This window comes from Bos mutus, chromosome 18, assembly GCF_027580195.1.
Source record: "Bos mutus isolate GX-2022 chromosome 18, NWIPB_WYAK_1.1, whole genome shotgun sequence".
In the NCBI taxonomy this organism is placed as follows: domain Eukaryota; kingdom Metazoa; phylum Chordata; class Mammalia; order Artiodactyla; family Bovidae; genus Bos; species Bos mutus.
This window is the reverse complement of record NC_091634.1, coordinates 26,090,584-26,104,729: the sequence shown is the minus strand read 5'-3', so window position 1 is coordinate 26,104,729 and position 14,146 is coordinate 26,090,584. Positions and strand designations below refer to the sequence as shown.

At 41.6% G+C, this 14,146-nt stretch overlaps 1 protein-coding gene across 1 annotated transcript in view; it reads left to right on the top strand.

Annotated features, from left to right (window-relative positions):
• Positions 1-12,785, top strand: part of NIP7 (nucleolar pre-rRNA processing protein NIP7) — a 65,553-nt gene extending 52,768 nt beyond the window's left edge. Inside the window, exon 5 of the mRNA XM_070388093.1 lies at positions 12,756-12,785. Within this exon, the coding sequence (XP_070244194.1) occupies positions 12,756-12,770 (15 nt within the window). The 3' untranslated portion in view covers positions 12,771-12,785. The remainder of the gene's footprint in view (positions 1-12,755) is intronic.
• Positions 12,786-14,146: the final 1,361 nt, after the last annotated feature.

The window sequence follows — 14,146 nt, the reverse complement described above, 5'->3', positions numbered from 1 at the left end:
TTGAGAAGAGGATGTGATGGTTAGGAAGTGCAGGGTTCACATGACCATGATGTAGAGTCCTGGCTCCAGGGTTGTGGAACCCTCTCACAAGTGCCTAACCCATCTCATCTCAGTGTTAGTGTATGTAGAGTAGGAATAACAATAGTACCTACCACCTAGAATTGTTACAATGCATGTGAAGTGCCTAATGTCTCTCTTGATTAAATGCTAAATAAAGTGTTAGCTGTTATTTTTCCATGGTTTTTTCTACACTGCCCTGCATCCTAGCACCATCTTGCAAGTTAACTTGCCCACACATCCTCTTCTTTTTGGTTGGAGTTGTCTTGCTTTTCTTTCTACCTCCAGCTCTCATTCATTACATATAAAGGAAAAGAGAATCAGTCACTTTCTCCTAGCATTTTGTGCATTCCAGCACACCCATATTACTTGTCTTCTCTCAAGCTATAGGCCCTCCAGTCTGTGTGTCCAGGTTGCTGGCAAGCAGAAATGGCACCAACATGAAGAAGCAAGTATTGCTGCCCCAATGCAGTGACCAGAGCTATCTGAATCTTTTGGAATACTTGATCAATTTTCAAGTTTATAAAGGGCACCATGAAGGGGCTCTGAATGTCCGATGGATGTTTGGGCTTCACAGCCTAAGCACCCTTGGAAAGTGGAGGCCAAATTCTGTGTGTGCGCATACATTGCAAGGAACGGACAACCTACCTGACTCTAGCTTGAGCCAGAAATGGGCAAGTTTAGTGGCTCATGTAACCACAAGACTAGACAGATTTCATTTCTGACTAGATCCTAGGGTCAACAACGTCCCCAGGGCACCTTTCTGCTTTGTTGGGCTCTATTCTTTAGATTCTTGCTACTTTTGCAGACAAAATAGCTGTGGAGAGCTCTGAGGTTTACTCTTTTTCCAAATCCAGTATTCATATTAAGCAGTCTTCCTGCCTTTAGTCCTGTTTCCTGATTGGGTACCTTAGATCAAGTGTCTCTTCCTGAAACAGTAGGGCCAGGGAAATGAGCTTCTCTAATTGGACAGATTGGATCACATGCCCCAACAGCATCTGATTAGCAGCCCTTGCTAGCTTTGCATACACTACAGCAGGAACAGTTCCTCCTGGGAAGATGGGGTACAGAGACCAGAAGAAAGGGAAAGGCAGATAGAAACCATTAATACCAAAGCCACGGGCACTTACGTGCACTTTTTGAGGGGGTGGTTTATAGCTTGCTTCATATCTTCCCAATATTCTATAATCCAAGAAATAGTAAAACTTTGGGAGAGGAAAATGCTTTTTCCCCACTCTAGATATTTCCTTCCTGTAGAGGGTCATCAATTAGCGTTAATGCTCACAGCTCCTCTCCATGTCTTCCTTCTCCTGCACTTAGGGAAGAAGGAGTATTAGGAGAAGCTGGATATGAGTCTCCCAGTGTCGTCCTCTTCCTGGGCTCTCAGGGTCCAGATGCTGGGAAGCAGCATTCCTCCACCCACGGAGGGCACCCTGGTCCAGTGTTTCCTGGGACTGTGGGAAAGTCTATTTAATTAGAATTCAAGAAAGCCTACCGGGCACACATGATCAGCCACATCTCTTAACATATAGCCTTATCAGAAGATAATTCATCTCCTGACCACCCAGACCCCCAGCTGATTCAGAGACTGAATAGGGAAGGGGTGTCCTTTTTGTTGAGCCCCTTCTCAAAAGTCAACAAGAACCATCCACTTCGGTTATTAGGGACCCACAGATTTCATCCTTTCATGCTCCCCTTCCTGGCCGGGTCCCCCACAGGAGAAGCTGTCCGCAGAGACAGTGGAGTGCTGGGAGCAGGCTCAGAGGGTGGCCACAAAAATGATAAGAGGCAAGGAAGCTAGATTTACAACAGCAGGTTGTAAACTGGGATTATTTCACATGGGCGGGTCGGGGGGAAAGCCAGTGGAGGGGTGATTCAGGAGTAACTTGGACCTTCCCAGGCAGTCCAGTGGTTAAGACTCCATGCTTCCAATGCAGGGGATGTGGGCCTGATCCCTGGTCAGGGAACTAGGATCCTGCATAACGTGGCCAAAAAGTAAAAATTTTTAAAATAAAATAAAAAACACGGGTTAAAAAAATAGTAAAAATAGTAGCCTTGACCAAAACCGTACTGAGGGTGTGGCTTCGCTGGTATTTTTCCACAACCTCACCCTGACCCTGAGTGTGGTCACATGTGTGTCTCTCACCTCTCCCATCCCACTAGGGTCCTTCCAAGCCCACCTCTTTGAAAATAAATTGTTCCAATTCCACAGAGGTGTGGGAAGCTGGGGCACACAAATCAACTTAAAAAATAACCCTATAATTTCTTTTTGATTACAGAAATAATATGCAGTCTGTAAAAAGAATGGAAAAAGATACATAAAAGTATAAAGATGAAAACTAAAATCCACTCTAAGCCCTCAACCCTAAGATAGCTATCGTTAGGATTTTGGTCTGTTACTGTCCACCCTTCTTTCTATACATATTTTTTAATGTATTCTTCATTTCTTTTAAAAAAGATTATAAAAATATTTCAAACAAAATAGCAGCATGTAGTGTAAAAGAGGAAAATATTATGCTATTTCTTATAATATTATTTCTCTTAGTATTATGATCTATGTATACTATTAAGTGAATATTTTCTATTGCTCACTGCTTCCTTTTCCCTCTCGTGGCCTCAGCAAAGGTTGACACTGTGGCCCTCAGCTGAGAGGAAAGTGCGAGTGTCATCACACTAGAGACAGGGAACTGTGACTTCACCACAGCCACACCCAACCCCTGCCGTGTGGCCAGGATCCCAGGGGACACATACAATTTCCTAACGTAATAGATACCTCTGTGAGAAAAGCGAGTGAAGAAGGTGGCTTCCATAAGCCAGGGTTCTTGACCTTCCTTCTCTATTCTGAAATACCCATCACATCTACCATAGTTGCCTCCAGAGCCCCAGGATTTTGATTCTGATTCTGGGAGCATATAGCTGCAAATGAACAAAGAGCTGAGGGAAAGTTCTTTATCAGCAGGAGAATTATTTTATTCCATGTGTTTCCTTACATGAGTTGGGACAATAAGGGAAAAGAATGAGAAGAAATAAAAGGCTAGTTACTCCGGCTACTTTTAATGAATCACAACCCACCCCCCAACAGTGTCATTACCCATCCCCAGTCAGGAAAGGCTTGAGTTTCTCCATGCCAAGAAAAACAGAGGGCAGGAAGAAACACATTATGACCTTGTTTGTGTTTTGTTTCTTAACTATTTGATTTATAGGCCCAGATCCAATGATTATGGATGAAAGAAAATATCCCCATGTCCCAAAGCTAACCTGAACTTAACCGGGGTGGATCTCACGTCCACTGCTCAAAGTTAGCACGAAGTTAAATGCTTTAAGAATGCCTCAGGGTTTGAGGCTGCCTGAGCAGCCCAGTAGCAAAGCCAGATTCCTTTCCCATCGCCCCAAGTCAGATGAGTACTATGAAGAATTTAAAAATACTAAGTATTGGTGAGAATGTGGAAAAATTGGAGCCCTTGTGCACTATTGATAGGAATAGGAATGTAAAATGGTATAGCTGCTATATGGAAAATAGTATAGCAGTTTCTCAAAAACTTAAAAATAGAATTACCATATGATCCAGCAATTTCATTTCCAGGTACTCAAAAGAATTAAAATCAGGGTCTCAAAGAAATGCCTTATACCTAAATATTATTATTTTTGGTTGGTCTTTTGTTTGCCCAACCATTATTTCTTGTTCTGGGAGGCAGCGACTAATACATTTGCCTTTAAATCTATCAAATGCACCCCCCGCCCCCCATAGCTGCCTCGTACTTGGAGGAATTCTGAATTAAGCAAAATGAGGGTAAAGTTTTTGAGCTGGCCCTTCAGAGAGCCACCAGACTGGTTGAAATGAACAGCCACAATTTTTGAAGAATGAGATCACTGCTACTACCTCCAGGACTAGGAACTTGTGCTAGGAATGGGGACTGCCATGGTCAAAGCTTTCTGCCGAACTGGAGAGCAGGGGATGGAGACAGGGCAAGTTAAAACATCACAGAATTCTCTGACTGAGATTCATCTGTTTTTTTTTTTTCCTTGATTAAGTGTTCACCTGGTTGTTGTAATTTTTTGCTTAGTTTCCAGAATGCCAATAAAGTTGATTTTGAGAGGGAAAAAGGAAAGAAAAATATCATGTAGCCATGCGCTCTATAGAAAGAAAACACAATGATGTTTTGGACAGAGCAGCCACTCAGGATGTGGAGGCTCACCGAGGCCTCACCCGGGGGTTGACATTTAACCAGAGATTAGACTGATAAATCTAAATGTGAAGTTGGGCAGAGAGAATACCCCCAAAGTAGGCTTGTGCTTGGCATATAGAAATCAAACCATCTTGACTCAGAAAAGAAATTTTTGGCCATTAGGGTTGGTTTTTTTTTTTTTTTCCTTCAGATATGGATCTAGATGGAAGATTGATAAATTCCTCTGTCACTCTTAACTATAGAAAAAAGATGTTTGACCTCACTCTTAAGAAGAGAAATGCAAGTCAAAACCACAGTGTGATATAATTTTTAAAAGGTCTCATCGTTTGGTTTTGCTGGCTGTGCTGGGTCTTCGTTGCTGTGCTGGCTTTTCTTTCATTGCGGCGAGCAGTGTACAGGCTTCTCTTGTTGCAGAGCATGAGCTCTGGGCTTCAGTAGTTGCTGCTCCCAGGCTCTAGAGCCGCAGGCTCAATAGTGGTGGCGCATGGGCTGAGCTGCCCCACGGCATGTGGAAATTTCCCAGACCAGAGACTGAACCTGTGTCTCCTGCATTGGCAGGCGGATTCTCTATCACCAAGTCCACCAGGGAAGTCCTAAAAATGTCTCACTGTTATAATCCAAAAACTTTGCTAACACACACTCTGAGACTGTGAGGAATCCAGCACTCATGTACATCGCCAGTGAGAATATAAATTGGTGCAATTGCTAACATTACAATTGCATGTGCTTTTGACTTAGAATTCCCATTTCTTCTTATACATGTGTACAGTGATAAAAGATCAGAGTTGTATTAATTGCAGCATTATTTGCAATTCCAAAACACTGGAAACCCAAATCTCCATCAGCAGACTAGTTAAATTATGATATATTCATACCAAACTCTGAATACTGAGCTGTAGAAAACTATGCAGCTGTAAAAACTATGTAAAAATAAATGAGGAGGTACTTTATGTATCATTATCTAAACATTTCTAAGATGTCATTAAGTAAAAAAGGCAAGATGCAGAAGGGTGATGTTCACTACCTTTTATATGTAAAGAAAACTTAAGTATAAAAATGTTAGTTGCTCAGTTGTGTCTGACTCTGCCACCCCATGGACTGTAGCCTGCCAGGCTCCTCCATCCATGGGTTTTCCCAGGCAGGAATACTGGAGTGGGTAGCTATTCCCTTCTTAAAGGGATCTTCTGGACCCAGGGATTGAACCCACATTGCAGGCAGATTCTTTACTGTCTGAACCACCAGGGAAGCCCTTAAAACTAAGTATAAATATGTGTATTTACTTGCATTTTGCATGGAGAAACTCAGGAAGGATACACATAAAAATTATTAAATGGTTTCTGTGGTGGGTGAGTGGAAGGGAATGGAAAGTAGGTAGAAAGGTGGTGGGCAAGATACTTTTTATTGAGATGTTTAATTTTTTTTTAGTTTGGAGCCATGTGAATATATTAAGACTTAAAAATTAAATTTAAAACTTCTTCCCTTTACTACCTCTTATCTTAATTTATTAATTTATCACTTAATCCATAGCCATTGTTCACTCCTCCAGCCGCTCTCCTGAGGAAGTGTTTCATTAAATGAATGTGGATGATGGTTATAAAAAGTACATTAGTGCATATATATTTTTAAAAAGCTGACTTAAAAAACATGTTAGAGATTAATCTAATCACGAAGGAGATTTCTGTGCTTTACCCCTCATCCTCCACAGATTAAATAAAGGTCATTGACCAAAGACATTTGGAACATTCTGAAGGCAAAAACCTGCCTAAAGGAAACTTTGTGTTTATGGAAACATTATGATTTTTCAAAGTGGCCTTTGGCTCAGTAGATTGTAGTAAAAACAATGACATCATCCAATCTCTGAACTGGATCATCTTTATCAAAAAGAACCCTTTACCGGGTAAAGAATTTCTAAGTGTTAACATCTTTTCACATCCATTTTTTCATTGGCTCCACGTCTGGGAAGTATTGTAGTCTTTTAATGTTTTTTGATTCCCTCCTTATGCCCTTCCCCTAACCACTAAATTAACTTTGTCTGTTTTTTCCTTAGCAGCTTTATAACTCACATACTATACAAATTATCTATCAAAAGTATACAATTCAGTATCTTTTAGTGTAGTTACAGAGTCGTGCAGGCATCATTGCAATCTAATTTTATAACATCGTCACCATACACAAAAGAAGCTTCATCCCCATTAGTGGTCATTCACCATTTTTCCCAACCCTCTCAGCCATGTACAACCACTAAATGTACTTTCTGTCTCTACAGATGTGCCTTTTTAAAAAATAATTGATTAATTAAGTAGGCTGTGTGGGGTCTTATTTGTGGCAGGTGGGCTTCGTTGCCCTGCAGCATGTGGGATCTTAAGTTTCCTGACCAGGGATCGAGGCCTCACCTCCGGCAGTGGAAGTGCAGAGTCTTAACCACCAGGCCACCAGGGAGGTCTCTAGATGTGCCTTTTCGTGAAATTATATATATATGAAGTCATACTGTATGTGGTCTGTTGCGATGGGCTTCTTTCACTTAGCACGATGATTTCAAGGTACATTCATGTTTTAGCATGCTCTTTTTTTTGCTGCTGAATTATATTTCATTGTAAGGACACATACACATTTATTTATCTGCATATGGAATCCCATGGACAGAGGAGCTTGGTGGGCTACAGTCCATATGGTCACAAAAAGTTGGGCTCGACTGAAGCAACTTAGCATAGCATATCTAGATGATCATATAAAATCATATAAACATCATCCTAATAGAGCAGACAAAATATTTTACAGGCTCTAGTCTCCTTTTATGATTTAAAGAGAAAAAAAAAGACACCTCAGGAAACAATGTAGGTAGGGGAATTCTATCAGATGAAGAGTATCTACTGACAAATCTACAAACATCATATTTAATTGTCAGAGACAGAATGCTTTCCTACTAAGATTAGGAACAAGCCAGAGATGCTCATTTTACCGTTTTTATTCAGTGTTCTACTAGAAATGCTAGTGTGAAATACTCCTTGCCAGTGAAATAAGGCAAGGAAAAAGGCATATAGATTGGAAAGGAACAAGTAAAACCATCCCTATTAGCAGATGATATGATTGCCACGTAGAGTTTTCTAAGAAATTTACAATCACTAGAAGTATAAGTGAGTTTAGCAAGGTTATAAGATACTAAGTCAATGTACAAAATCAATTATATTTCTCTATTATAGCAGCAAACAATTGAAGATGAAATAATTCCATTTGTAATAGCAGAAAACCATAAAATATTTAGAAATAATTTTGACAAAAGATGTAGAAGACCTCGGTGCTGTAAACCACAAATTGAAAAAACATTCAAATAAGTGGAGCAGTGTACCATGTTGGTGGATTGTGAGCCTCAGGATTATTAAGGTGTTCATTCTTTGTAAATTCATCTATAAGTGCTTTTACAGAAATTAACAGGCTGATTTTTAAAAGTAACCTTATTATTTTGGGATACGTTCAGATTTACAGAAAAGTTGCAAAATAGTACAGAGTTTTTATATACCTCTCACCCCACTTCCAATAATGTTACCGTCTTGAATATACCATAGTACATTTGTCAAAACTAAGAAATCAACACTGGTACATTACTGTCACTTTAATCTGAATTTTACTGTTTTTTCCCCTGATATCCTTTTTATTTTGTTCTAGGATCCAGTCCAGGTTGCCACTTTGCATTTGAGTTGTCTGTCTCCTTAGTCAAAGTGGGTCTGTGACAATTTCTCCTTGTGTCCTTGTTTTTATTTTTTAAATAAGTTTGATGGTTTTGATTGCTATTGGTCAGGTATTTTGTAGAATGTTCCTCAGTTTGCCTAAAACATTAGGGTTTGCCTAATGTTTTTCTCCTGTTTAGACTGAATTATGGGTTTGGGGGAAGAATGCCAGAGTGGGGAAGTGCTTTTGTAGCACATACCAGGGAGTACATGCTATCAACATGATTTGTCACTGGTGATGTTAACCTTGATCACGTGGCTCAACAAGCTGATTTTAAAACTTTGGTGAAAACATAAAGGGTCTAGAATAGCAGAAACAATTTTGAAAACTCACAAAAGCTTGACTCTCAGCCTTACAAAGCGATCATAACCAAGATAGTGTGGGACTGGCATGAGGCTAGACAAATAACTGGAACAGACTAGCAAGTTGAGAAAAAGACCTACACTTACATGGTCAGTCAGTTTTCGACAAACATGAAAAGAATTCAGTGGGGAACTGTTTTCATCAAATAGTGTTGAGACCCTAAGTATCCACTTGGAAAAAAGAGATTGAGAAAGCCAGCTGAGGTCACCAAGTTTGTGAGTAGCAGGGACACAGATTTCAAGCTAGACTTTCTGGCTATCACAGGCTACCATTGTGAATATTAATTTATTTAAGCCATAGTATTTTCCTGAATCAAATTAAATTTGAAGCCATATTCTTAAAAAAGAATGTCTATTGTCATGTCTATTCTTTAAAAAAATATCTATTTTCATGAAAAAAAAAAGCAGAGGCTGAAGAATCATGCCTGATTAAAGGAAACCAAGGAGACATACATAAATGCAATACATTATCCTGACTTGGATCCTTGATCCCATAGATATACCAAAATTTCACAAAGAACAGTATTATAATGATTGGAAAATAATGTGGACAGCCTGTTAGATAATAGTTTTATCTGCATGTTAAATTCTCTGAACTTGAAAATCATACAGGGGCTTTTCATAGAAGACACGGAATTATTTGGAGGTAAAGTGTCATGAGGTCTGCAACTTAACTCTGAAATGGTTTGGTTTAACAATATTAATGACAATAATAAAAATAAATATAAATGAAATAAAATATGGAAAAATAATAACCATTGGTGAATCTAAGTTAAAGTGGGAATTGATTAAATTATTATTTCAACTTCAGTTCAGTCGCTCAGTTGTGTCTGACTCTTTGCAACTCCATGGACTGCAGCACGCCAGGCTTCCCTGTCCATCACCAACTCCCAGAGCTTGCTCAAACTCATGTCCATTGAGTTGATGATGCTATCCATCCAACCATCTCATCCTCTGTTGTCCCCTTCTCCTTTTGCCTTCAATCTTTCCCAGCATCAGGGTCTTTTCCAGTAAGTCAGTTCTTCGTATCAGGTGCCCAAAGTATTGGAGTTTCAGCTTCAGCATCAGTCCTTCCAATGAATATTCAGGACTAATTTCCTTTAGGATGGACTGATTGGATCTCCTTGCAGTCCAAGGGACTCTCAAAAGTCTTCTCCAACTCCACAGTTCAAAAGCATCAATTCTTCGGCGCTCAGCTTTCTTTATGGTCCAACTCTCACATCCATACATGACTACTGGAAAAACCATTTGAAATTCTAAAAAAGAAATTTAAATACTAATTTTTTAAAAACCACTTTAATCTGATTCTAATTCCAGTTGCCATGATGGTGGCAAATTGAGTCTCAGTCATTTATGAACATTTCTCTCCTCTGCCCCAGGGATTTTACATAGTGCAGAACATTCAGGAGGGGCCCTCTAGTCTTCAGTCCACACTGGTCACTTCCTGAAGACCAGGCAGAGCTGGCAGCCTCTGCACTGATGTTCAAATATGTCTACTAGCTGGGAGCACTGGCAACAAGGGTCCAGCCTTTCTGCATGCATCATGTAACCCTTCCACTTCAAAATCCTGTCACTAACCTAGGTCCCTTTGGCAAAGCTTATAGGGTTCTTGCTACTGGAGGAATCCCAAACTGCTTTCTTCTTCCCAGACTCAGGAAGCCCAATTTAGCTTTTGTGGTACTCCAAATATATTTGTCCAACCCCTCCCTTGGTGGAGAGTTTCTTCCATGCTAGTTTCTTCAGTTCAGTTCAGTTCAGTCACTCAGTCATGTCCGACTCTTTGTGACCCCATGAGTTGCAGCACGCCAGGCCTCCGTGTCCATCACCAACTCCCAGAGTTCACTCAGTCTCACCTCCATCAAGTTGGTGATGCCATCCAGCCATCTCATCCTCTGCTAGCTTCTTAGGATCTTCAAAAACACTATTGGACTCAGTTTCCTAGAGGTGGAGGTAGTAAAGGAAATGCCATGTGATTTTGCTAATTTACTGTATGAAAGATAAACACATATTAAATATGCTTCAAAACAGACTCACAGGGAATTCCCTGGCAGTCCAGTGATTAGGACCCTGTGCTTTCACTGCCAAGGGCCAGGGTTCAATCCCTGGTTGGAGGTCAAAGATCCAGCAAACCTCAAGGTGTGGCCAGAAGAAAAACAAAATAGAATGGCTTAAAAAACAAAAACAGACTCACAGATAATAGAAAACAGATTAGTGATTACCAGTGGGTGCAGGTGGGTGGGAGAGGGGCAGTACTGGGGGGAGTGGCAGGTACAAATAATTGAGTGTAAGGTAGGCTACAAAGACATATTGTATACCACGGGGCATATAGCCAAGTATGTTGTAATAACTGTAAATGAGTGAAACCTTTAAAAATTGTGTAAAAAAGTTCAGTGTTTCCCAAAGTTACCCGTAGATCACATGCATCAGCGTCATTCAAAATAACTTGCTAAAAATGTTAATTTCTGATTATATATCCAGACTTGCTGGACCTGAATCACTGGAAATGGGGCTGGGAATTGGCTTTTTAAAATTTTTTGTCTTAAAACAATGTTTTATTATCTCATAATGCTGGGGTTGATGGGGCTGACCTGCTGATATAGCCTGAACACAGTCATGGTTTGTATTAAGTTGATTAAGGGGCAGTCTCAGCTGAGACACCCTAAGTAGCTCATCTTTGTCGACTAGGGGGAAAAAAAGCACAATGTGTGAGCTGTGTTTTGTCTCATTTGGGGCAAAATAGGCCCAAAGAACAGAGAAGGCAATGGCACCCCACTGCAGTACTCTTGCCTGGAAAATCCCATGGATGGAGGAGCCTGGTAGGCTGCAGTCCATGGGGTCGCTACGAGTCGGGCACAACTGAGCGACTTCACTTTCACTTTTCACTTTCATGCATTGGAGAAGGAAATGGCAACCCACTCCAGTATTCTTGCCTGGAGAATCCCAGGGACAGAGGAGCCTGGTGGGCTGCCGTCTATGGGGTTGCACAGAGTCGGACACGACTGAAGCGACTTAGCAGCAGCAGCAGGCCCAAAAAGACACCATTTCTATAGCCCAAGAGATAGCATTTCATATAGCTCTGAGAAACTGCAACAAAGAGGTAGGGGGGAATGTCAATATATATATATGTGATTTTGGTGAAGGGAGAGTGCATGCAATGAAACACATAGTTTTTGCAGATTACTGATAGTCACGAGGAGCATGTGTCACCATGAAGGATTTTAGTGCATTTCTAGATTCAAGGAGATGCAAAAATTGGGCTCATAAAATCATCTCCTGAAAGTCCCTAATTATCTGAAGACTTGTTCTGCCAGTTTTTCCCAGAGCACAGAGTGCCTCATTCCTGATCTCCACCTTAACTCCTTTCATGGGGTGTTGAAGGTCTGCAGCTGCAGTGGCTTATAATTTGGTCCTTGTAGAGGTAGGTGGCCGGAGAAGGCAATGGCAACCCACTCCAGTACTCTTGTCTGGAAAATCCCATGGACGGAGCCTGCAGGGCAGAGCCTAGTAGGCTGCAGTCCATGGGACTGCGAAGAGTCGGACACGACTGAGCGACTTCACGTTCACTTTTCACTTTCATGCGTTGGAGGAAATGGCAACCCACTCCAGTGTTCTTGCCTGGAGAATCCCAGGGATGGGGGAGCCTGGTGGGCTGCCGTCTATGGGGTCACACAGAGTCAGACACGACGGAAGCAACTTAGCAGCAACAGCAGCAGCAGAGGTAGGTGGCAAGTGCCAATATATAGGTAACATCTTTAATCCCAGACTTCTTCACAGCATCATGAAGTGTTCTAAGATGGTGAAGATGGAAATTTCAAGGTTTCTTGAAGTCTAGATGTTGTAACTTGCACAGTACCATTTCTGTCACAATGTATTGGCCAAAGTAAGTAACAAGGAAAGCCAAGATTTAAGGTGAGGAAAAGTCTCACCTACAAGATTGAAGGTGGGAGGAGAAGGGGATGACAGAGGATGAGATGGTTGGATGGCATCACCAACTCAATGGACATGCGTTTGAGTAAACTCCGGGATTTGGTGATGGACAGGGAGGCCTGGCGTGCTGCAGTCCATGGGGTCGCAGAGTCGGACACGACTGAGTGACTGAAAGTCTCTAAGTCTAGACTGGAGGGAATCTGCTTTTTTGTTGTTGTTGAGCTTCGTGACTTGTAGGATGTTAGCTCCCCCAATCAGGGATCAAACTTTCACCGCAGTGAAAGCTCAGAGTCCTAACCACTGAACTTCCAGGGAATTCCTGGGAATTTGCATCTTTAACGTAGCCTTCTAGTTGACTCACGCACACCAGGGTTAAGTATGAATCATCATTTAACAAATATGTTTACAGAACTGTGTCCTTTTGCATTTGCTACAAATTTCTATTGCTAGCACTTAAATTTATATATATATATGTAAATGTTTTTGTTCCTTTCAGAAATTTCTGAAATAGTAATGTGCTTAAGTACCATATGGAGATGGGATCACTGGAGCTCAGGATGGTAGCAGAGTTTGTGATAAAGAAGGAATTCGAGGAGCTTGAAAGGTGAGTAGGCATCAGAAGGAAGAGGGTATCATAAGTGGGTGGACCTGATATGATCACAGATGTGGGCTTATACCAGTTGGTTTAGGAGTCAGGGACTGGTGCACAAGGCTTGTAAAAGGGAATGGCTGGGGATGGATTATGGAGAGTAATGACATGACTGAAGTGACTTAGCATACATGAATGCATGGAGAATATGGGAGAGTGACATGATGAAAATAACATCTCACCATGACCAGTTTGTCATTTGTAATGGCAGTTAATGCGTAGCTCACAATATTGCATATTAACTATACTTATAATTCCAAAATGCTGGGACCTCTAACCAGCCACAGTTGAGGCGAAATTTTATTTTAGGACACGTAGAAACAGTGTAGTTGTCCTGGTTACTTAATAATTCACTTAAAAACAGATCTCTCCCCCCACCCCGCCCTGAGCCTTATTTAGAGATAACTGACATACAAGAAAATCAGATTCTCAGTAATGGCACAAACTTGGGATTCTCCATATCGTACCCTCAAACACTGTCTCAAGTGCCGGTTCACCGCCTGTCATTTATACACTGAATACTAGGCACCAAGCGCTCTGCAGGTACACGCTCTCTCTCTCTCAATCGGCCAAATTTCTCTATAAAGTAGGGATTATCATGCCCGTTTTACTGGTGAAGAGGAAACTGAGCCTTAAAGAGACAGGTCACAGCCCGGAGAGTGCAAAGTAAAAATGTACATCTGGGGCTGGAACAGAAGCTGTTCAGGAGTTGGGGTGGTGGTAGGGGCAGAACAAGTTACTCTTGACTCAAGACGGATCCTTTACAAGGTGAAGGAAAATGGGAAAAAGGTGACTTTGCCTCGTCTTCCAGAATTCTGCAGGTCTGTAAGCTGCTTCCCTGGTGGCTCAGACGGTAAAGAATCCGCCCGCAATGCTGGAGACCTGGGTTCCATCCCTGGGTTGGTAAGATCCCCTGGAGGAGGCGGCATGGCAACCCACTCCACTATTCTTGCCTGGAGAATCCCCATGGACAGATGAGCCCGGCGGGCTATGGCCCATGGGATCGCAAAGAGTCGGACACGACTGAGCGACTAAGCACAACACATAAACCGACTGAAGAAGAAACCTCTTAGACAGACGTGTCTCTTAGGCGCCTTTCCAAAATCACGGTATCTTATTGGTGAGATTGGAGGGGATGGGTGATCCAGATTGGTTAGTTTTACCTCGAACCAGGCCGACGCCCCTAGGGTCTGGTGAGGAGTGTGTGGGATTTGAAATAGAATTCCTCGTTTCATTGG